The sequence below is a fragment of the Leopardus geoffroyi genome, chromosome C3 (assembly GCF_018350155.1).
Source record: "Leopardus geoffroyi isolate Oge1 chromosome C3, O.geoffroyi_Oge1_pat1.0, whole genome shotgun sequence".
Classification (NCBI taxonomy): Eukaryota; Metazoa; Chordata; class Mammalia; order Carnivora; family Felidae; genus Leopardus; species Leopardus geoffroyi.
The window spans coordinates 96,573,060-96,597,687 of record NC_059338.1 but is presented as its reverse complement, the minus strand read 5'-3'; the positions used below and the strand labels follow the sequence as shown (position 1 = coordinate 96,597,687).

The 24,628-nt window shown below is 35.9% G+C and overlaps 1 protein-coding gene across 6 annotated transcripts in view; it reads right to left on the bottom strand.

Moving 5' to 3' along the window:
* CSMD3 (CUB and Sushi multiple domains 3) overlaps nt 1-24,628 on the bottom strand; it is a 1,255,667-nt gene that overhangs the window by 407,310 nt on the left and 823,729 nt on the right. For all 6 annotated transcript variants that reach the window (XM_045453867.1, XM_045453870.1, XM_045453869.1 and 3 more), the window contains 2 exons: nt 12,257-12,395; nt 4,389-4,576 (listed from right to left, as the gene is read on the bottom strand). In XM_045453867.1, coding sequence (XP_045309823.1) covers nt 4,389-4,576; nt 12,257-12,395 — 327 coding nt within the window. The remainder of the gene's footprint in view (nt 1-4,388; nt 4,577-12,256; nt 12,396-24,628) is intronic.

The following is a 24,628-nucleotide window of genomic DNA, read 5'->3' as shown; positions in this document are numbered from 1 at the left end:
CTCCACCTCCTCCATTCACGACAACCAAAAATGTCTCCAGGTATTGCCAAATGTTCCCTGGGATGCAAAAATGCCCAGAGTTGAAAACTGAGGTATAAGGTAAAATAAATAATTACCTTTTTGTTCCTAAGTGAAAGACTTAGACAATGAATAACTGTTGTTTTGATATTCCAATAATACAATAATTAGCATTTTCAAATTGTGTCTGATTAAATCACATTCACAAGAGAAATGGTTTACTTGTATTAGCTACCCAACTTTAAAATGAAGTATTTAAAATAGATACAAAAAACATAGGAGTTCACTTTTTAAAGAGATCGATTATATATTTTAAATATATTTATCAAACATATTCATTTCATTTAAATGCTATTGTTTTTAATGAGAAATTTAAAAATAACGAAAATTTTATCTTTAACACAATTACTTTAACCTGCTATGTTCCTCTTCTCCATGTGACCATTTGTCTTCTAGGCACCCAAGGCTTTGAAACCCTCATTCACCTTTGACTCCTTCTCACAGTTTTGTTTTTCCTCCACAAAATGTACCTGAAATCCATCCTCATTGAAAAGCATAATGTCATTTATTACTTCTCTTACCCTACCCCAGGCCTACATCACTTCAATTATGTAGGACAAACCATAATCCCTGGCCTCTCTTTCAGTATCCTTCATCTCCAGTCCATTTGGGATATAATTTTGGACATATGTATCCTTAAAATATGCTATTTCTTTGCTTTTGTACCATATGTTTATGACACCAAGTTCAGTCATCACCCTGACATTCAAGACTTCCGAACTGAACTCTACTATTTGCAATTTTCATTATCTCTCAGTAGTCATCTTTCCTCCCAGTCAGGTTAAGTTTCCTCACTAGTTTTCTATTTTATTTCAATACCACAAACACCCTCAGTCATCCCCTTCATTTATAAAATCTTCTCAATTTTTACCAGACAAGCTCAGATGCCCTCTCCTTCAAGTCACGATCTTCTAATGCTCTGGCTCATTCTGTAACTTTCCTTTATCCAGAACTCCTATGTTGTAGTGAAGTCTTAAGAAATCAGGGAAATGTGTGCTTGAAGAAGTCACATACAATGTAAATCATGGTAAAAGCAAAAAAAAAAAAGCAAATGTAATTATCCCAAAGTGATTTTAATGGTTTCAGATTATTTGGAGTAGAGGTCAGTGAAGGTTAATCATTTAATTTGTCCTTCTTGTCTCTCCAATTGATGGATACAGTAAGATCTTGCATTTCTTTTATGTCCCTTACCGTACTGTATATATCTAGCACTCAAAGGATAAGTCTAAAGAGATATTTCATAATTGATTGACAAGCAAATAGATCAAAGCAGTGGAAATGTTTTGATTTCTCTACCTTTCTCATACGTATTGACTTTAAATGTAACAACTGTTCTTTAAACAGTATATTCTCTTAGATGTCTTCCATTCTCCACAGTTGAAAAAAATATGTATACATGCATATAAAAATATGTCTTTGGAGATGGGTATCTGTGTCTATAAATTTGTTCTGTATCCATTTATAATTGTATTGTTTTATATATTATTTACACATCCAAGAAGACTCAATTATATTTGTATTTAAAGAAATACAAAGAAATAAGAAATAAACAGAAGTGTTTATTGGGAGGCAGGGGGGAAAACTATCGAAACACAAAATGGGTTATGTTCCTAAATTCTATTCCATGTTGTTATTATTCTAATTTTTAATGTGTTCTGAAAACTATAAATCTTATTTTGTTTGTACAGTTTTTGCAATCTCCTTGTTTTGAAAGAAAGTAGAGTTGAGTAAATAGTGCCCCAGCAGAGGGAGTAAAATGAAAATCTGGAGTGCAAGCAATTTTAGTACTGCAAATAATACATCGAATTTTGGTCTCCTGGGAAAATCAAGTTTTCCTTTATAATGGATATGGTTTAAAAAAAGAAATTCACCAAACACCAAATATGTTCTTATAATTTTAATTAGTGTAATAATCAATTTTCATTCTACTGATTTTGGAGGTTTTGAATGGTTCATTTAAAAAAAATAGCTGGTTACCTGCAGCTGGGAAACTTATTGAGTAACAACAACAAAAATAGATCTTTGCTTGTTTGTGTTCCTGAAACGAAAGGGCTTGTGATGTTAGAGATTATTTCATAGTAGTAATTAAACCACAACACTAAATAGAATAAAAAATGAGAGGAAGTGATTTCTTGTAAACCAATTTAAATTGAACATTACTGCCTGCTGCCAGATTTGACCAAAGCCAACATCCAGTAGGTCTTTTATCAATCTCAGCCTCTCTAGGTCTCAGCCTCCACTCTGTCTTTTTAGTCACTAGCCTCCAATAGTAACTTTGATTATGTTACCAAGAGTTTATGGGTGACAGATTTTCTGACTGACAAAGATGCTCTGCCTTGACCAAACTTTAGTCCAGCTCCACTGAACCCTTTTGACTAGGTCTCACCAGTGGCCCATTTAGTCCAGTTTTAGCAGAAATCCTGCTGGGTCAGTTTATTGAAAATCCTCCTCCAAGATAAGGCTATTTGATCAAATTCCTTATTCCCCACTCTCAATATCTTTTCACTCTGGCTTGCCTTTAGCAAAAACCCTGTCTAATGTGTTTAGCCAGATTTCCCCTAACTCTAATGGTTCCTCTTAGCAATTCCGATCCACTGGTCCCCACTTTGCTCCATGACTAGAAATTCCCACTTGTAGTCAGAGCTGAGCTCAATCTCTCTCCCTTAATATGAAACCCCATTGTAATAAAAGTCTGCTCTACTGTCTTTAACAAGTGTTGGCGAATAATTTCTTTTATAGCAAACGAATACGCTTGAGCTTGACATCTCATTTTAATTCCTCATTGGATTAGTTTTCAAAGAAAAAATATAAGAGCTACCATTCACTGAGGACTAATTGCATGCTAGCTATTATAATCACACTTTGCACGTGTAATTTTATTTAACGTTAAAAATTTTCCTGTATCTGACATGTGATAAAGACCACACACCTGGGTTGCGGTGGGATTGAATGTGATTTGTTAGGTATAGAATATAGCAACAGATTAACAGAAAAGGTGCCTGCCCATTTGTAACATATTGATAAAAATGAATTGCTAGTAAGAATTTTGAAATAGATTGCAAAAAACGACTCCAACTCAATTTTAACACATATATGTTAAACTAAAAATCTCAATTAAGGTCCTTAAGTTCATTTTAATTTATAAGTATGTGTTAACCCTCTTATTACATTTTATAACAATATCTAAGAAATATAACTCCATGCCATAAAACTCTAAATAAAGAAAAGTTAATATAATTAAAAAATATTATGGAAAATATAATATTTTAAAAAGCAATGAATACATATTGGTTATGGTTTTAAATGCCCACGAGTCAATTAACCAGATCTACCAAAAAGACACCCAATATAGAAAATAAGGATATAAATTTCAAATGCAGGCATTTTTCTTGAGAGGGAAGGGGGTATTGGAGGCTTGAATATAAAAAGAAGTGAAATAATACCTATCTGCACTTGATATAAAGATATCTTGCAATAACCCTTTAAATGTGCTATTAGAACCATTTCACCAAAACTGCTTTTCATATGCAGATACACAGTGATGTACCCTGAGATGAAAATGCACGCATAGATGAGTTTACATGTATACATCATATGCAATACACCCACATATGTATAAATATGCCACATGTTTGTGAATTAAAAAAAGTTTGTTTCTATGTATATACCAGGATCAAATTATTTTTAAATATCAGATGTATTTTAGATGTTTTAGATAAGACTGTACGTGGGATTATTACAAGCTTATTTCAACACTGTGACTTACAGCTTGTTTTAATATGCGGTCTTTGAGAAGTTACGTTAGCCATATTTGAATATGTGTGTATGTACTGGACTTTTGATGTTAATATACTTTTCAATATTTTATACAAAATAATAAAGTTGAATATTTTAAATGGAAAATGTGTGCAATTAATGTAGGTAAAATTAAAAGAATGATATGAAGCACATGCTAAAAAATTTGTCAATGTTCATATACATCCTAGATTGATATTTACTACTATTGTGCACTACTAAAATTGTGCACAAATTACTAGTACAGAAACTCATTTTTCAAAATTTGTTATTTGATACTTCTGACAATCTGTTAGTATTTCCTTTCATAATAATGTTAGGTAGATACTGTTGAAAAATCTCTTGTAAAATTTACGAAAACACATTATTATCTTGTAAACCATTAGCATTCTCTTCAAAGAAAGCCTTAATTGTATTTTCTTAATAAATCTTGTAGCTCTTTTAGTAATACAATGGTAATACAAATGTAGGGAAAACAGAATAGGGAAATCAAAATATATTTTGGCATTACTTACTTTCATAATGAATCTTGAAACCGTTGTTAGAACGGCTGTTGTCTGTTGTAAATAGAAGGTATATGAAATTACTGCTACTGAATAGAAACTGGGGCACCTGTGTACCATTATAAGATCCAAGTAAGGGTGACAGCAGATTTGGTCCATCATGAACTTCCAGAACATCATAATTCAGTTCAGTCTGAAACCTGAGATTAAGAGACACATGTAGAAATATTTTTATTAGAATACCACTATAAGGAAAACGATAATTTAGATTGCTATTTAAATGACTATTTAAACTTTTTACCATTTTTGTGTTATACTTTTTCTTTAGCTTATCTAATATCATATATCACTTAAGACCTCATCTGAAGCTCTTCATCTTATGGGAAATTATCCTGAAAGAGGTATGTGCATACATTTGTTGTTCATAAGTAAGATTTCTTTCAAATATTGTGGAACATCCTCAGTAAATAAATGACCTTTTCATTGACCACACATATTTCGGAAGTTGCTTTTCTTTTACCTTCCTTATTTCATGGAAAACTATGTGATTTATATTTATCTTCAATCAAATAATCAGATTCTTATAGCAATTGTATATAGATTTCAAATCCGGCTTCTGCTTTATTAGAGTGGTCCTTTTTTTGACAAGTCTATTTTGTCCATTAAAAATAGGGTTTTTTAAATTCCAAAATAGTGGTTCTAATTCTAAGTAGGTAATGACAATAATGATGATGTAGTTGATGTTCACTAAGTGCTTGAGGCTCTTGCTAAATATTTTATCTACATTCATCTATCCAAGCCTCAAACTAACCCAGTAAGTGAGCCCTTATTATACTCATTTTGCAGGTAACAAAACTGAGGCCTGCAGAACTTAAATGGTTCAAACCCAAGTCTCTCTCTCCCTAATGACTATACTAAGCCATGAAAAGCTGGTCAGTTGTATTTTTAGATTTCTGGTGGTTGTTACTGTTATCATCTTCAATTCTTTTAGAAGACGTCATTTTTATAAATTGCAATCAACACAGATCAACAATATTTTAACATGCATAAATACTATCAACAAAATAACATTTTGTGTTCATTCCCGCACTTCAAGATTGTACAACATTCTGAATTGGAAATCAGAAATCTTAGCCGTGGAAAAACTTTACTTGGAATCATGGAAAATTGAGCAACTTATTGCCTTGTCCCTGATGATCCTGCAGCCCAGGAAATTCCTTTTCTACCAATGTATTCCTACATATCCTCCAGTTTTCAGCTTAAATATGTCCAGAAGCAGCCTTTCCCTGATATCAGTGTAGGTTAGTTTCCCTACTGTATTGCTTCATTTTATCGCACCTTTTGTGATACCAATCATGGTTGTGTTTGCTTGTTTGATAGGTGTCTCCTTTAAGAGTCTATATATTCCACAAGGTCAAATGGTGTCTGTATTTGCCAATGCTTTGCATATGGCAGACACTCAAATATTTATTGGATAAATGAAAGAATTAATATATTTTAAAGACAAAAATATCTTTCTTTACTCTATGGTCGTTACCAATTTTATACAAAACATTCAATATACTTAGATACTTTAGTGTTTACCATGAACCTTGGGTGGCTCAGTGGCACCTGGGTGGCTCTTGGTTTTGGCTCGGGTCATTGCCTCACAGTTCATGAGTTCGAGCCATGCATCTGGCTCTGTGATGTTAGCATGGAGCCTGCTTGGGATTCTCTCTGCCCCTCCCCTGTTTGAACACTTGCTCTCTCTCTCTCTCTCTCTCTCTCAAAAATAAATAAATAAACTTAAAAAAATTAAAATGTATCTTCCAATGCATTTTTGGTAACTAGTTGTCTCCAGTACACTCTTAAAAATAATTTTTAGTTACAATGTCCATCAACTTTCAAAAGATTACTTTACTATACACTTGCCAGCCTTTTCCAGTATTACAAAATTAAACTACATTATTCTTCAAATAACAAAAGAAAACTCAAAACCTGGTCCAAACACTTGAATGGAAAATCTAAAAACCAGAAACTTTATTTCATTATAAAATGCAATTACAAATACAGCATATAAGTAGTAAAAATTAAGTGTACAATCCAATACTATTTAAGAAGTGCAATTGAAATATTTTTCCGTCTGTACCACTTTTATATCCTGTTAAGCAATATACTTAGTGAAATGAATGAATTTCATAAGCTTATCTTAGTCTTTATTTTGCAATATGGAATATATTGCATTGGTCTAAAAATAACTTTTCCAATAATACAATTTAGAATAGGATTAAGTAAATGATCAGACAATGGTACATTGTGAATCCATTATTTGGTTGTTTTGTAGTCAGTCTATTGCAGTATTAACACTGGAGTTTCATTTCGATAGCTAGTCAACTGATGATAACCAAATTAAAATGCACACAAGAGTCAGAGATTACTCTGAATTGAAACCCAAAGAGACAAGTCTTAATAGAATAGCAGCATCAACTGGTGATATAGAGAACAATGTTCAGTAGGAATGAATCCTTAAAAAGAAAACCATCACAGATTCGCCTCAAGGAATTATAAAAATACATTACAATAATAAGGGAAATGAATTAGGGTTACGCAATAATCTGAATTTCTTTCATTTTGTGTTTTCAAGATAGTTGTACACATTCCTCATAAATTGTCTCAATCTAGTGTTCATTTGTTTATGACATTAAAGTTAGTGTTATTCATAAACAAATGTTATGGAACCACTAGATGATATTCAAAATGAAATCAACCTTATCTTACTCAATTTTTGTTGTCTTTTAAAAACATTCTTGATGTAATCCAAACCCATTCTGACCAAATTGAAATAGTCCTCATTAATTTAAAAATAATAATAATAAAAAAAAAAAAAAAAAACAGTTGCTGTCTGGAAGACTGATACTGATGGCTGTGGTCTAGAAGTTGAAGACAATAAAAGGGATAGAAAGACAGACTTAGGGGGCGCCTGGGTGGCGCAGTCGGTTAAGCGTCCGACTTCAGCCAGGTCACGATCTCGCGGTCCGGGAGTTCGAGCCCCGTGTCGGGCTCTGGGCTGATGGCTCAGAGCCTGGAGCCTGTTTCCGATTCTGTGTCTCCCTCTCTCTCTGCCCCTCCCCCGTTCATGCTCTGTCTCTCTCTGTCCCAAAAAAAAAATAAATAAACGTTGAAAAAATTTTTTTTAAAAAGAAAGACAGACTTAGGATGATTAATAAACAGGAAAATGAGTTCATTTAGAAGCTGGCAAATATTGAGAAATTTACAAACTGTTGGAAGAAACAAAGCAAAATTCCTCTGCAGATCTGAAAATGAGACTTGCAAACTGTTTGGCTATGTTAAGAAGAGATAAACAGTTAGAAAACCACATATGTTACTTGGCATTACTGTTTTGTTTTGTACTTGATAGACAATTTGATTTCTTAAGATTTCATTGACTTAAGGTACTTGAGATAATTTCAAGAAGCCAACTAATGGCTAATAGATTTATAATATTTTAGTTCTTTCTTTTTTCCTGTAAATTAAATCTAAACAATTGCTACATTTGAGAATATAGGAAAATAGCCATGCCACCATCTTCATCACAGTATTTGGTTAAATTTTCATTCGCACCAAATTAAGTTAAGTTATTCCTAGGTATTAGAAAGCAAATGACATAACTCAGTAATAAATACATATCATTCTTTGGAACCAAATTCTATGAAAAGTATTCTCGGAATGACAAAAACTATTTAAGAGTTTGCAACCAGTGTTCTCTTTTTTCAAATTTGTTTTTAACATTTTTTTATTATTGAGAGACAGAGAGAGACAGAGCATGAGCATGAGAGGGGCAGAGAAAGGAGGAGAGACACAGAATCCGAAGCAGGCTCCAGGCTCTGAGCTGTCAGCACGGAGCCTGACACGGGGCTCGAACCCACGAACTGTGAGATCATGACCGGAGTGGAAGTCAGACGCTTCACCGATTGAGCCACCCAGGCACCCCAAGATGTGGATTATTTTAAAGAAACCAGTTTTGTGACCAAGCAGAATGACTACGGATAACCCTAGAGCAAAATCTTATACCATTAAAGGAGCTTCAGAAAGGAAGAAATGGAGGAAGATATTTAAATAATTTTCCTTTCAAATAGCTACAACTCAAGAATCTAATGGGCTTGTGTGTGTGTGTATATGTGTGTGTGCAGGAAGGAAGGGTAGATAGAGGACTCAAGCTGCCAAATGAATATTTCAGTTTTATATAACTTTATATAACTTTACACAACTATAAAGTAAAATTCTTTTAAAAAAGTAAAATTCAAAAGCAATATACTGATACAGCTACACCCTGTCTGTTCTAAAATAGTGAAAATAACATCAATAAATTCTTACAGCATTTCTAACTCTTAATTCATTCAGTGTTTGAGCTAATTAACAAGGAATTACATACATGCATATGTATACATATCTTTGTATATGTGTGTGTATGTGTATTATATTACACATAGACATTGATATCAAGGAGGTGAAGGAGCTAGGAGGTTTAAAATTTACTTCAGAGTGTGATTTAGGGACCAAGAAAAGAGGCACAGTTGATAAGACTTGCTCAGGGGTGCTCAAGGGAAGATTTTTGGGCTCTAGGAATCATTTCTCACCAAGGCCTGTTCTGTTTCCCCTACAGAATTGTCCGTTGTTGCTGTGCACAAATCCTAGCAATGACAATCACTTTTCAGGCTAATGCCTGCTTACAGCCTAACTTAAAGGATTTGTGTCTCAGTAAGCAGATAATTGAATAAGAAAGAGGCAGAGTAAAAAGTGTTAAGTAACTATATTTACCAAAATTAAATTGGATTTTTGTCTATTTAACTGGTATTACAGCTTATAAAAATTGCTGAAAAGAGTTTTTTACCAGGAAGTTAAGTCTGGGATAGTCTAATTTAGAATATAGGCTGTAGGTGGCTCAGTCGATTAAGCATCCGACTTTGGCTCAGGTCATGATCTCACAGTCCGTGAGTTCGAGCCCCACTTGAAGCTCTGTGCTGGCAGCTCAGAGCCTGGAGCCTACTTCAGATTCTGTGTCTCCCTCTCTCTCTGCCTCTGCCCCACTCACACTCTGTCTCTCTCTCTCAAAAGTAAATAAACATTTAAAAAAATAGAATATAGGCTGTGATATACATGAGTTCACTTTAGAGAATTCTGAAGATATCTACACAAGATAGGCAAGCAGCAAAGAGGCCCATGTAACTGCCTATTGGGAGGGATACAACATACATGTTAAAAACTTTGGACAGAGAAAATGTGTCTTCCAACAAAAGTACAAAATCAAAAGTCACAAGCGCGGTGCTCTGAATTATAAGCATAGCTTTGCAATCTGCTTCTCCAGTTGGCAACTCAGCCTACTTAGGGCTGAAAGATATCAGATGTTATTTATTTATTTAATGATGGTTAATGACTCACACTAGTAAACCAGGGGATGCTTTTCAATGGAATAATGCACTTTGTGTTAATAAAACCTAAACGAATTTTCTAGTGATAGTATCATGCTTATATAGTGTTTAAGACTTGAACATAACATAATGAATATAAGCTATTTTTAAAGTCATCTATAATTTGAGTCAGCTGGTAGGTAGAGAAAGTGAATTCTTAGGAACAAATCAATATAATTTTTTAAATTATTCAATGATATGATCAATATTATTATGTCATATTGTATATTCCAAACAGAATAAAAATCTGTGTAATAAAGTAAGTTTGGTTACTTTGGGTCCCACATTCATGGAACACTGTTATTTGATAAAGACTTGATTCTGAATAAATAGTATGATTTTCACTAAAATTGCTATGGCAATGCAAGCTGTATCTCTGAATAAAGGATATGGTTTCAACATCACCACAAAAAGCTCTGCCAAAGTATTCTAAATATAAACTTTTTCTTTTGAGACACAGAGAAAGAGAGAGAGAGAGAGAGAGAGAGAGCGCTAGTAAACAGGAGAGGGGCCAAGAAAAGGAGAAGGAGAGAGAATCCCATGCAGGTTCCAGGCCCAGGACAGAGCCTGACTCAGGACTTCATCGCAGGACCGTGAGATCATGACCTGAGCTGAAATCAAGAGTCAGATGCTTAACCGACCAAGCCACCCAGGCACCCCTCTAAATATAAACTTTTTTTTTTAGTGTGTAAGTCATTGTTATGAGCTGATTTGTGTCCCCCTAAAATTCATATGTGAAGTCCTAATCCCTAGTACCTCAGAATGTGCCTATCTTTGGAAAAAGTTCCTCTAAAGAGATAATTAAGGTACAATGAGATCATATGGGTGGTCCAATATGAACACTATCGTTGTAAGAAGAGAAAATTAGGAAACAGACACACTGAGGAAAGACCATGTGAAGACACAGGGAGAAGATGGCCATCTACAAACCAAGGACAAAGGACTTCAGAAGAAACAATCCTGCTGACACATTGATCTCAGACTTCCAGCCTCCACAGCTGTGAGGAGATTCATTTCTGTTGTTTAAACCACTCAGTCTGTGGTATCTTGTTATGACAGCCCTAGCAAATTAATACAGTTGTAAGAAAGTTTGTGGGCTATAGTCAGGTAGGATGGTCTCATGTGAATGTTTAATACTAACATCTGTCAAACAGAATTTGTTTTCTTCTCAACTTTTAACACTAGTGTGGATAGATTAATTCACTGGAGACCCTCTTGAATTAGGGAAGGATCATGTTATGTTTGTAAAATTCAATCATCAGCATAATTCTGCTATATTTATATATTTGTATGATTTCCGTGTGACTACAAAGCTTACAAAGGTAACTTTTTCAAAATTATTATTATTATTATTTTTTTATTGAAACAGAGAGAGAGAGAAAGTGTAAGGGCTAGTCAGGGAGGGGCAGAGGGAGACAGAATCTTAGCAGGGCTCTACCCCAAGACCCTATGATCATGACCTGAGGCAAAATCAAGAGTCATTTAACCATGTGAGTCACCAAGGTGCCCTGGTCCCTTATTCTGTTAAATAAAGGGGTTGGAAGATGAGGGGAGTCAATAATAAAATTAGGAAATTTTATAAATGTGTCCATTTCCATTTGTGAATACTGATCCAAGCAAAGACCTGAAGTTTCATTCTTTAACTTTGTAATAGTTAATATGGTCTTTCATGGTATAGATTATTTGATCAGTAAGATTAGTGTTCTTAGGAAAAAATATCCTCAACTGGCCAACCATTAATACACATGAATTTGACACAGTCATGTTTTTGAAGGAATCGTAGGTGTAGGGATGTGGGTAGTGTGCTTAAGTGCCTGAGGCTGTAATATAGTATAAATTCAAATGTGTTTACAACAATTTTGCCTTTTGAAATACAGCAGAAAACACAGGCCCTTTAAAATACAGGACAAATATGGGGGACCTGGGTGGCTCAGTTGGTTAAGTGTCCAACTTTGACTCAGGTCATGATGTCGTAGTCTGTGGGTTTGAGCCCCATGTCAGGCTCTGTGCTGACAGCTCAGGGCCCAGAGCCTGTTTCAGATTCTGTGTTTCCTTCTCTCTCAGCCCTCCCCTGCTTGCACTCTGTCTCTCTCAGTCTCTCTCTCAAAAGTAAAGATTAAACAATTTTTTTAATTAAAAAAATATATAGGACAGCTAAACACATTAAGTTAAGGGCCCCATGTTCATATTTAGATAGTGTGCCATATTTGGCCCACCTTTCATATCTCAATAGTACTGATAGAACATTGAACAAATAGAAAATCAACTTGACAACAGGCTGAAAGGTTAAAGGGGACAAATGTCTGAAGCATTCAAGGCACAGAAACTATTACAATAAAACTATGCATTGATTTAGTAAATAAAATGGATAATGCCGACTATTGTTTTAGATAACGTGTACTTTTTTAAAGGTAGAAAAATATTGGTAGAGACCTTTCAAATGTAATTTTGATAGAGTGTCCGGGTTCAGCTTCAATCACCCACTCACAGTTCAAAGAGTCTTTATAGTATCCTGGCCATCCTGGTGAGAGAATCAATCCGCTGGGTGCAGAAAAATGGCCACCACATGGAGCTGAAAAATGAAATCAGAGAATAAGTAAGAATAGAACTTTTATAACAAGTTGTAGAAAGTATTATTAGTAGCAACTATAATTTTTAGAATAAATTTCTGCAAGTACTTTGTAAATGCTATTTAATAACTTTTTGAAGGTAAAGCTACATCTGGTCCTTCTATTGCTGAATGATAATGTTTCTTAGAAAAATTAGTTTACTTTTTGAAATATGGCATAGTTATGCACTCAGCATGTCAGATAAACTCAATATCCTCAAGTGTCCTAACAACCTCCTTTAAATACATGCTTCTGTCTCCATCATTTTCATGTTCGAAGCTTGAAAACAATGTAAATTGTTAGTTTTAGTTTGTCTCCCTTTCATTTTCTGACTTACATTATCAAATAGTGCTAATTCATGCTACACACTGCCTAAAACTCTAATCTTGCTTATTCCAGAGTCCCTACTACAATTTGGGCCTTCATTGATTCTGCCTCTTCCCTGATTTCCCATCCACTGATTTCTCTCTTGCTTCAGTCCAGCTGTCAGAATAATATCCTTCAAATTACAGTTTCATTATACCATCCCCTTCCCTAGACGTCTATTTTCATCCGTTTTCCTTTAACACCAGATTCAAATCCTCAGTTTACAATTTCAAGTATATAATTTTCTGCTTTTCTGTAAATTTATACACAATTGAAATCACAATGATAACATTGTTAATTCCAGTAGGTACTGATTGGGTCTTTTGGGGTAAATACCTCATTTTGGAGATGAATAAACCCGGTCCAGAGAAAAGCAACTCCTCAAAGTACACTAGGCTTATTAAATCTTATTAATAAGTACTTATTAAAAGTACTTTCAAGTTTTTTTTTTTTTTTTTTTTTTACAAAACAGGACCTCAAAATTGGTCCTCTCCCATTATCTCCCAGTACTGGTAAATGAAATCACCAGCCACAGAGTTGCATAAACCAGGAAGCTAGAAGTAAGCATTTTCATTTTTCCTTAATCCTTACCATTTATTCTCATATCCAACCTATCCTCAATCTCTTGTTTTTTTCATCTGTATAGCTGCCATTTGAGTGTCAATTATCATAACAGGGTGCCTGGGTGGCTTAGTCGGTTGGGTGACTGTTGATTTCGGCTGAGGTTATGGTCTCAGGGTTTGTGACTTTGAGCCCCACATTGAACTCTGTGCTGACAACAAGGATTCTCTCTCCCTCTCTCTCTGACCCTCCCCTGCTTGTGGTTTCTCTGTCTCAAAATAAATAAATAAACATTAAAAAAATTATCATATCATAATCTCATCTCTGCAGTACACTCTCATAACTAACCCTTCTAACTGGCCTTTTCATCTACATTAACTATCCTCTATGCTATAATCTCTATGCTATAACCAGAGTGGTGTTTTTAAACCTCAAATCTGACCACACCCTTCAATGGCTTCCATCCCTGTTGACACATAAGGCCTTGCCCATCTAGCTGTTCTTTATGCTCTCTAGCCTACACTCAACTTCTCTACTTTACTCTGCATAACCTACTCCATACCTTCAGGACATACACACAGAAAACAAAACATGGAGCAAAGAGTATTTGAATTACTAAAAATTATTCAGAAAGAAAAAAGATCAAATATATACTATTAGCTTTTCAACATATTAGAGAGCATTCCCAAAGACTTACTAGGTTATATTTTTATTTTCTCTTAAATAGTTCCATTTAAACTTTATCCCATTTGTTTATATTTTTGTTGTTTACTTATTTCTTTTTGTTTTACCTTACAAAATTTCTAAAATCTATTGCTCCAGACACTATTTTTACTAGTTTTCATTTTTGAAATAATTTGATACAACCCAAAGAAAATAGGAAATATTTATAAATTGGCCTAGGAATGCAGCATTACTATAAATATCCATTTAAGAAAAGCATTTTTATGTGAAATTGCCAAAATTTGTTATTTGTATGCAAAAGAAAATCTTTCAGATAAAATTAGATTTTCTTCTGGGGTGCCTGGGTGGCTCATTCGGTTAAGTGTCCAACTTGGCTCAGGTCATGATCTCGTGGTCTGTGGTTCGAGTCCTGCATCGAGCTCTGTGCTGACAGCTCACAGCCTGGAGCCTGCTTCGGTTCTGTGTCTTTCTCTCTCTCTCTCTCTCTCTCTCTCTCTCTCTCTCTCTCTCTGCCTTTTTCCCACTTGTGCTCTGTCTCTCTCTCTCAAAAATAAACATTAAAAAAGATAGATTTTCTTCCTTAGTAGAATTTAATTTTGTTTCCTAAAAAGCTTTCAAAGGAGACCATTTCCATGAGGATTATTTACTCCTCTTTGTTACAATGACTCATAATTAGGTTTCCTGTAGGGTTATTATGTATTTCAAAAATAAAATTATGTGCATAATAGCCACTTAAATTACCATATTTTAAAAAACAGAGTAAAGTATCTTAGTGAGAGAAGGTCCTAGAATTATGGAGAATTTCTGACAGAAATCCTAAATATGTCATGGACTCATATTGTTTTAGGCAAGGATTTGTGCACTTCAGTATAATCATCGTTAAAAGAGGCAATCAGTCATAAAATTAACAATTGAGTAATGGGCCATAAAGGATTAAAAAGTAAAATACACAGAAACATTTTAGCTGGTCCCTCTCTCCAAAGTATGAGGGAGGCAGTTAGGAGAGGGCTTTAAAGCAAAAGAGTAACATAAAAATGTGGTTACTGTCAGCTCCTTGAAAGGAATTTTCTGAATGATGACCCTGTTAAAAGGTATGTCTTCTAGTTAACTTATGACATGTTCTGAAGCAGGCTGTCTCTCTTACACATAGGGTTGAAACTCCCCAAAATTATTATTCCAAAAGTATGGGAACAGACTCCCCGAGAAGGTGTGAAACGCGAGAGAGAGACAGGTGCTCAGTGCAGATCAGTCAGGACCAGCCTCATGATCATAGTGACTAGCAGGCAGGTGGCAGGGGGATGTGCACAAGGAGAAGCCACAGTGTAGCCAGAGCAGCAGAGTATGGAGAGGACAAAATGCAGGGAAAAATAAGGGAGATCAAGTATAGAGAAAAGAGATGTAGAAATCTACCTGAAACAGACAGAAGTATAGAATATAGGGAAAAAAGAGAGAGAGCATATGCGTGCATGTGAGGGAGTGGGAGCTTTGGAGCAAAGAGCTACTAATAATATTAGTAACAAAGATTTGAACTTGTAAAGAGAAACTTAACTGTAAAGGGGATAACCATACAGACCCAAAGGTAATAAGACAATGGCCTACACCTCGTAATTTTGCAATATCCATGCATAGCTTATATTAAATGAATAACTTTCTTCATATAGATTCACTTATATTTTAACTTAAATGACATTTTTAGACTTGCCCTGAACAAAAATATCCATGAAATCAGTTTTTAAGTGAAGCTTATAATTTTTCCCCAAATATTTCCCAAAATATTATTCTGAAAATAAATATGTAGCTATTGAGATGTACTAAATGCTTACACATTTAACAACTAAGATCAGATTATGTACCTCTGGGTATAAAGACAACACAATCTGAGACAGATTGCTGTAAAAAACAGTAACTAAACCTTGTCTGAATAAGGGAAACTGGAATATACACAAAGCAGGGAGATCAAGACCACACAAAGTATTTTGAAAGTCCCCTTCATTTATTCACTCACTCGTCATTTATGCATTCATATTTTAGTCATGCCAACAATTGTGTGCCAGGTATGTGTTTGTGTGGTATTCGTATTACTTGTACTAATTAAAATTTATTGAATAAACATCTGACTAACATAACATAAACATACCGAGTAACATTTATTGGGTGTGCCAGGAACTGCATGAAAAGTTTTTGAATTATTTTATATGAGGCTCAGAAAAATCTAGCCATATGTACTATTATTATAGGGGAAAAAAAGAAAGCTACATGTGTATTTAAATAATTTGCATATGTGGGGTCAAGGCAGACCACCCCGAGATGAGCCTCTTTGGCATACTGCTTATTTTGAATAAAGTTACTTAATAGACTGTCTGTTCAAGGACACTCAGACTCCTCTCTGTCCCCCTGAAAGCAAGAAATAAGTCTCCCACATGAAGAGTACCTTCCCTGTACCAGGAGGTAGAGAGACATCCTTATCACCAGAGATGGTAAATTTACAGCCAAGGAGGCTGTATAAACAACGCTTGTTAATTTACTACCCCGGTCTAAATTCTGTTTAGAATTTCTTACCAACTGAAGCTCCCAAAGTTTTCTCTGTCCTGCCAAATCCTCAGAGATTCATTGTCTCTTTGTAGAAAAAGTATATAAACTACCTGCCTTGATCATTTCTTTAGGTTTCAATTTCATTACTTGGCCTCCTTGCACATGTAATAAAACTTTTTTTTTCCTCCTGTTAATCTGTCTCATGTAAATGTAATTCTTAGTCCAGTTGGGAAATTAATGGGTAGAGAAGAATTTTCTTTCCCTTTACATCTCAGCCAGCAAGGATTTGAACAGAGGCAATTTGCCTTCCTCACACTTCTCACATGCAAAACACAGAAACATAAAGGAAGCATGTCATAAACTCTATAAAAAAAGATATGTTCATGGGGCAGAGGTCTGGAAAAGGGGATGAATTAAGTCCTCAAAGAAGAGAATCTGCTTAATTTGAGCCTTCAAGGATGAGTCAGGTTCATCAGGAGGAAAGAGAGAGATAGGCATAACAATGTTTCCAAAAGAGTAGAAAGTTAGGTTAGCACAATATTTAGCAATGCCAGTATCTTTCTTAGGGAACCGAGAAGTGATGGGACATTAAAGGGGAAAAAAAAGGTAGAAAAAGACCTGGGAAGCTATATTGTGGAAAGTCAACCACAGGCAATTGAAAAATTATAGACAAAGGATATATATATATATACATACACATATATATACACAAAGAAAAAGATTTTCATTTAAGTGGCAATTGCATGTAAAGTGGACTAAGCGCAATACATATGGAGTTGATGAGATCATATACTATTATGCAGAGAAGGTATCATCAGACGCTGAGATATGATGGTAATAGGAAAGTACTGACTGCAAGAGATATTTAGGAGGTAGACTCAAAAGCATTTATTAATTACATGCAATGAGTGAGCAAGATGAAATCTCAACTGGTCATTGGGCCCCTGGCTTGTAATGGATGGATGGTGATTCCACTCCCATAATGGGGAGCACAAAACAGGATGGAATCTTACATAGAAAGATAATAAGATTTGATGCTGAGGCTAAAAGGGTTGTGAAATATCACAAGAAAAAATAGAAAATAGAATCTGGAGATCTTGTCTATATTGGGCATCATTTTCAACACAGACTAATGCTAAAGCTTTAATGCAGGTAGAAGATAAAGGTGAACAGGTAGAAGGAAAAAAATTAAAAGGCGGTTTAAGATGCAACCTTTTGAAAAAAATAGTTTAATTTAATCAAATTAAGTAGGTATTGACCGATACTCATTATTATATCACTGCATTTTGGCAAAGGCTGGGATGGACTATTTCTGCTTGGGTCATTCTCTCCTTTAACTGTTTAGATTAAGATATCTGTAGCTGGTAAAATAAATAAACACCTAGATTTTAATAGCTTAACAAAATAGTTTATTTCTCACCTGACCAAAATGGCCTTCAAATTGACAAAACTTTAGACAGACTTAAGACTCCAGACAACTCACCTAACTTCCTTCAGTACTTTTCCACTAGCCCACCTCAGCCCTTAAACCATCCCTCAGTGCAACTGAGTTCAATTTCTATTGCAATAGTCTTGAATAAAGTCATACATCCTCCTTGCCTCTAACTCTGGTGAAGTATTTCTTTGACACAATCATGTGGCAGTATAATGAGATCACTCTACTGGCAAGATAGCCTTCCCCCCTCACCCCAAACTCTCATGACACAGGACAAGAAAGGGTTGGCCACTTTCAATGTGTGACTTCCTAGACTGCCTTGCAGGTTATTTCCATTTCAGTTGGCCGGAAAGGAAACAGAGTGTGGAAGACCAGTCTGTGTATGCTTTTTATGAACCATGGCCTACACGTTATTTATATTACTTCTGCTTACTCACACGGTCATATCTAACTGCAAAGGAAGCTGTGAGAAGTCCTTCAGCTGGGTAACTGTTTCCCCATCTACAATTCTATATAACGAACAGGGTAACACAGCTTAAAGATGAACAGCTACATATTTCTGCCATACCAACTAAGAGAGACACGTGTTCCAGGTTGGAGTATGTTTTTATATACGTTACTTAATTTGATTCTTTAATAATCTTGTAGCATAAAAATGCTGGTTTCTTTCCTTTTCCAGTTTTGCAGATGAGGAAAAAAGCATGAAACACAACCTCACAAGAAACACAGACCTGGGTAGTGGCAGAGGTGAGATTCTAATTTGAATCTTAAAATTCCAAATAAGGCACTATTTCCAAGATAGATGTATTGGATTCCTTTTTATAAGAGACATTTAATTAAACATATCTTATTCTCTTTAAGGTAGATTTGATGAAGACAAAGATGGATGGTTAGGGGGAAAGAATATTCAACCCAAAGATTTTTTAATACAAATGTGAAATTCTAGCAACACCATTTAAAAAAAAATGTTTATTTATTTACATTGAGGGAGAGAGAAAGAGGCAGAGAGAGAGAGAGGGAGAGAGAGAATCCCAACCAGGCTTTACATTGTCAGCTCAGAGCCTGATTTGTTTAGTTTCTGCTATATATAAGATATTGTGCCAGGTGCTAAAATTAAAAAAACATATTCATGTGATATTTCCTCTGCCCTCAAGAGACACACACTATAAAGAAGACAGACACAGCTAACATGTAGTACAAGTACATGCTTAAGCTGGGCAGACAGTCTAGCAACACAGGCAGGGTCAGATAACATCCTAAGGACATTAAATGGAAACAGTTCTTAAAGGCAATTTTGTCAGAAGTGAATTTAGATTGAAGGAGAAGGAGAAGGAGAAGAAGGAGGAAGAAGAGGAGGAGGAAGAGAGGGAGGAGGAGGAAGAGAGGGAGGAGGAGGAGGAGGAGGAGGAGGAGGAGGAGGAGGAGGAGGAGGAGAACAAGAAGAACAAGAACAAGAAGAACAAGAATAGAAGATAGGGAGAGTTGAACAGAAAGAGCAGAGTTAGGAAGTGAGAAATACTAATGTGTATGAGGGAGAGTCCAATAGTTCTGTGTGTCTGAAGCTTACACTTTTTGGAGGAAGAAGGCGAAGACGTCATGGTTTTATGCAGTGGTTACTCCTTTTGAAGCCTTTCCAACCTTAGTGGGCACCTCAGGAACTTGTTAAATGCATATTTCCAGAATACACTTCTGGTAATTATAGGGTGGGATCCAGAAAGCTTCATTGTGAACAAGATCCTCCCCCCACCCTGTCTTCACAGGCCATTTTCCTGCTGTTAGCCCATAGACCACTGACCAAATCTAAGATATGACTGGTCTGTAGCATCAAGATTCTCCTGGATAATGTCTCAGGTTCCTGAGATAAAGAGGTGTTTTGCATCTGTTAGTGAAATACAGATTGTTGCCTCTAAGCCCCCTTGTCTTTGGCAATAAAAACAGGGCATGCATGACCAATATAAAGTAGGCATAGTTCATTTATCTACTTTTATTTCTCTAAGGTCTGAAGAAAGTCTGTTATAAATAATTTGCGTTGGAGTGCTGACTCATTTCTGTGTTGCTTTAAGTAGAACGGACAAATTCAAAATAGCCAGTATGTTTTAAGACCTGTATGAAAGAGTCAAAAGTGCCTCAGCCTACATTCAGATAAAATTCAGATAATGTTTAGTGTTCCACAGCAGGAGACGCTCTTTCATCTGAGAAGCGGCAGTTAGGTGCTCACAAGGGATTTGTGGATGGGAAGAGATGGCTTTGATCAGGGGTTTGGCTATAAGTGAAATTACAAAGTGAGTATTCTAACATTTGGTCTGAGAGATAGCCTTTCTGTGGAGCTGTGCATGATAAAATCTAGATACCACATCCAGGTTATCAAACACTGATGTTTCCATCCTTCTCCCCACCCTACCTGGCTTTAGGGATGTAGGTATGGGAAGTAATCACTGACTCTCTTCAACCTCAGAAAGGTTGGGTATTGTTTCAAAGAAAATAATGAGAAACATGTTGGGTCTGAATTTAGGATAAAAAGAGAAACCAGAAACACACAAATTAAAGGGCCAGGGTTACAGAGAAACAGTCACAGCTCTGCACCTTCTTCCATTGCCCCTTTATCCCTTCTCTCAGACTCATCCCCCGCCCCAACAGTGGGAGCAAAACCTTGCAGATTGTTAGTACTTCCATTTCCCTAGGGTAGCTCTCCAGGAGAATGGAATTTAATACTACATAAACATGTATTTAAAAGTGGGGTTTATTTTTAGATGTACACACATTCTCTCAATGAGAACCACAAATAAATTCTGATCTATGCCTTGGATTGTCACTCCCATTGCTCCCTCAAAAGAAGTCCCTCCAAAGAGAATGCAATATCTGTGAATGAGAAGGGTTTCCTTTCATTTGAAGCTAATTGAGTTCAAGAGAAAAAACTCTTATACTCAAAGGGAAAGTTCATCAGGCATGTAGATTCAGCCTTTTCTCCCAAAAGTTCTTCAAGGACTTCCATCCCATCCTATTCACTGAAAGAATTCTCTCAGATAACCCATTAGAGAGTAAGAATGAGAATAAGCCATAGTGATGCAGAAAGTTCTCCTCTGAGGGCAAGGAAGTTCTTGCTTGAGCAAACATTTTATGGTGCATTCTGAAATTGATGGAACAAAACCAGAAAAGGTCTCTTTCCTTTTTTCCTTTCCTTTCCTTTCTTCTCCTTTCTTCTCCTTTCTTCTCCTTTCCTTTCCTTTCCTTTCCTTTCCCCCTTCCTTCCTTCCTTCCTTCCTTCCTTCCTTCCTTCCTTCCTTCCTTCCTTCTGCTGCTTTCAAGCATGCACTGGCAAATCTCCATCTCCTTAAAAAAATGTTGGACAGATCCTCTAATATTCTCATCACTTTCAGTATTAAAAAACTTGGTCTAGCCCAATGGAAAATTCTTATCTTATTCTCTCCACCCATCCATCCAAGGTCCATCCTTGAGCAGTGGCCATAGAGGCTTGGAAGATGGGGAGAAGGGTGCTGATGGAGAATCAGAACTTGCTGATTCATTCCTCCATTCATTTCAGCACTTGGAATAGTCTCCCCCCTTGTCTTGACTCCTTCCTCTTCCTTTTAGGTTCTTTTCCTTGTGATGTGTCAGGGCTAGGACAGGACAGATTGTGCTGTCAGTCTTTCCTGGCTATGGCTATTGTCCTCATTACCCCTGACTGTTCCCTGATGCCTTTATTTGTCAGATATGGAAAATGTTTGTTCTTCATGAGAATAAATGAGTCCTTTGGAAAGACCAAGAGTGGGGAAGGTGGCTTCTCACTGTAAAACTGCCTGATATAGGAGGAGCTCAACCTTTTCCAGTAACTTCCTTGCTCCTACCCCTGGCAGTATACCCTATGGTTTCAGGCTGTTGAGTTTCCTACAGTTGGTGGCCAAGCTTGGGTACCTTCTTTAGTATTCATTTAATGCATAGGAAATGCATATCACTGACTTGCCAAATTGTTTGAACTAGACAGCTTTCCTCGTCTTCAGTCTGTCAGCTTTCACCAGTTTTCCTCCTCTTGTTCAATCAGCACAGAAGACAGATCAGCAAGTACTACATTGTATAATCAGATATCCACCTGGGGATTCTTGTTTCTCATTCTCCCAGGCAACTCCACTCTCTATGAGGGATTCTTCTAAGGCCCTTCCCTTCAACTTGGATTGAGAAGAAAAAGACTAGCATCCTCCTTCCTATAGGGAGATAAATGAAAAACTGAACAACTTTTGACTTCAACAGTTTCAGTTAGATTGACAGATAGATGGATAGATCTAGATCTTGATCTGCCTTGCTTTCTTTTTGCTGCTTATATAAATTGGGAGTGGGGTGCCTGAAGTTATGATTAAGAGAGATGAGTTAGTTAGAACACACTTAATTAGCCATGAAGGGGGTATCTGGACTTCAATTTATTATTATCTTTATGATTTTTTTTTTTATAGAATGGGTATTGAAACTTTTTTCTCCTTGGTTGAGCATCTAGGTGGCCAATTCCAAAGCTATAGAAAAATTTGCTTCTACACCTTGTTTGCCATACATTTTGCTCCTAATGTTTTTTCTTGTCAGGGAGGCTACAATGGCAATAATATTAAATATTATGAACCTTCACAAGGAAGAGGTGACTTCTCTTTCGCTTAGTCTTAACTTGGTGTCTTAATTAAATCAACAGCTTTGAGCCAATAGCAACTCATCTGACTCTTCCAATGTATTTCATTAAATGTAATCCTCTTTATCTATAAAGCAGTCCAATGAATGTATTACATCCTAATTATATTCAAGAACATGACCATGTAATCCAGAAGGCCAATATTCTATTTCCATTTTTGTTGAGGGGATTGCTTTAGATCAAAGAAGCTATTGTTAGCTAGCTACAGCTCAGAGAGCAAGGGAGACATAATCCAGGTAAAAATGAGGAGAAATGCAGATAGTGTGTATGCATCAGAACCCTTCTGAGTCTCAGTGGAGAAATGACTATGAAGAAATTAATCAGTGAGCATAGGTGAATTGGGCAACAAATCATTTCTACAGAACTGAATAGGAACAAGGGAAGAAGCCCAGTTAGGGACTTATTGTAGCAATTTGGGCCAGAGATGATGGTTGCTGGGACCAGGATGTCAGCAGTGGAATAAGTAAGAACTAGATGAGTTTTGAATATATTTCAAAGGTACAGCTAACAGATTTTTCTGATGGTCTGTGTATGGCTGTAATAGAAAGAAAGGAGTCAGAAATTACTCCAAGAAGTTTGGCTTAAATTACTGGAAGAATGGAGTGCTATTAATGATGATGGGGAAAGTCTGTGACAGTAGCAGGTTTGGAGTGACAGGGGGAGATCAGATCAGTTTTGGACAGGTTAAGTTTGAGATGCCTATTAAACATCTATGTGGAGATGTTGAGTAGGAAGTTGAATATATGAGTCTGGACTTCAGGGAAAAGAACTAGGCTGGTGATGTAAATTTGAGAGACATCAGCACATAGATATTATTTAAAGTTAGAGACTGGTTGACAGTTACCCATAGAGTGAATGGAAATAGAGAGGGGAAAATATTCAACACCTAGCTTTGGAACAAACAGAGATCATCAGGATGAGGAGAAACCAGGAAGAGAGACAAAAATGAGCCTGAGTAGTATATTTAATAAAATGAAACTCAAAAAGTATATAAATTTTAGATTGTCTAACTTATTTTACCATGAACAGTTAAATAATTATAACTTTAAAGTATTAAGAAACATCTGACTTTAAAAAGTAAATGGTTATGTACTTCAGATTTTATAACAAAATAATGAATACATTTTAACCCAACTCTCATTTTTGGTCTGTAAATAAATCCTTCTCATCTTTCAGTCTACCTGAGTTGAGTTCAGTAGCTTTAAAAAATGACATTCACCAATGAATAATAAATCCTCATACTCAGGAACAGTTTCCTTCTATGACTGCAACAAAGATAGGAGACTTAATTTATGTCCAACTGTCTTGATTTTTAAAACAGGAAACTCTAGATGACATAGTGTTCACTGCTTGACACCTAGAAAGAGAACTTTCTTGTTTTATTCTGTCTTATGGCATGGTATCTTTTTCAAGTTCTTTTGGGATTTTTTGGCTGGTTTATTACTGGCAAATACAGAAGCAGGCATTCATAAAGTAGAAATGCGACCCAGAGAATACCTTGAAAAGATATGCCAAAAACTTGATCGTTCTCCTCTTTTATTTTTTTAAACTCATTCATAATTTCTTATAATGAGATATAATGCATCTACCAACCTTCCAAGGAGATAGAATCTCAACTGAAACTATTAGAACAGGCTGAACTTTCTTGGGGACACAGTAGAGTGGAATGAGTAGGTCTCATGTTAGTCTAAGGGTTGAATGTGGAGGAGAGGGACTAAATACATGGAAGCAAGGGCATGGGGCTGAGACAGGGAAAATAGGAAGGGAGAGAACAGCTTAGTGATGATAGGACTGTATGTAAGCATGAGAGAGAGAGAGAGATAGGATGATGATGGTGATGATGATTATGAATACGACAATGATAATGAAGATGATTTTTACATGTAACAGTTACCTTGAATGGGAGGATGGGGGAAGAGACAGCTCAAGAAGGTATTTGGGAAGCTTTC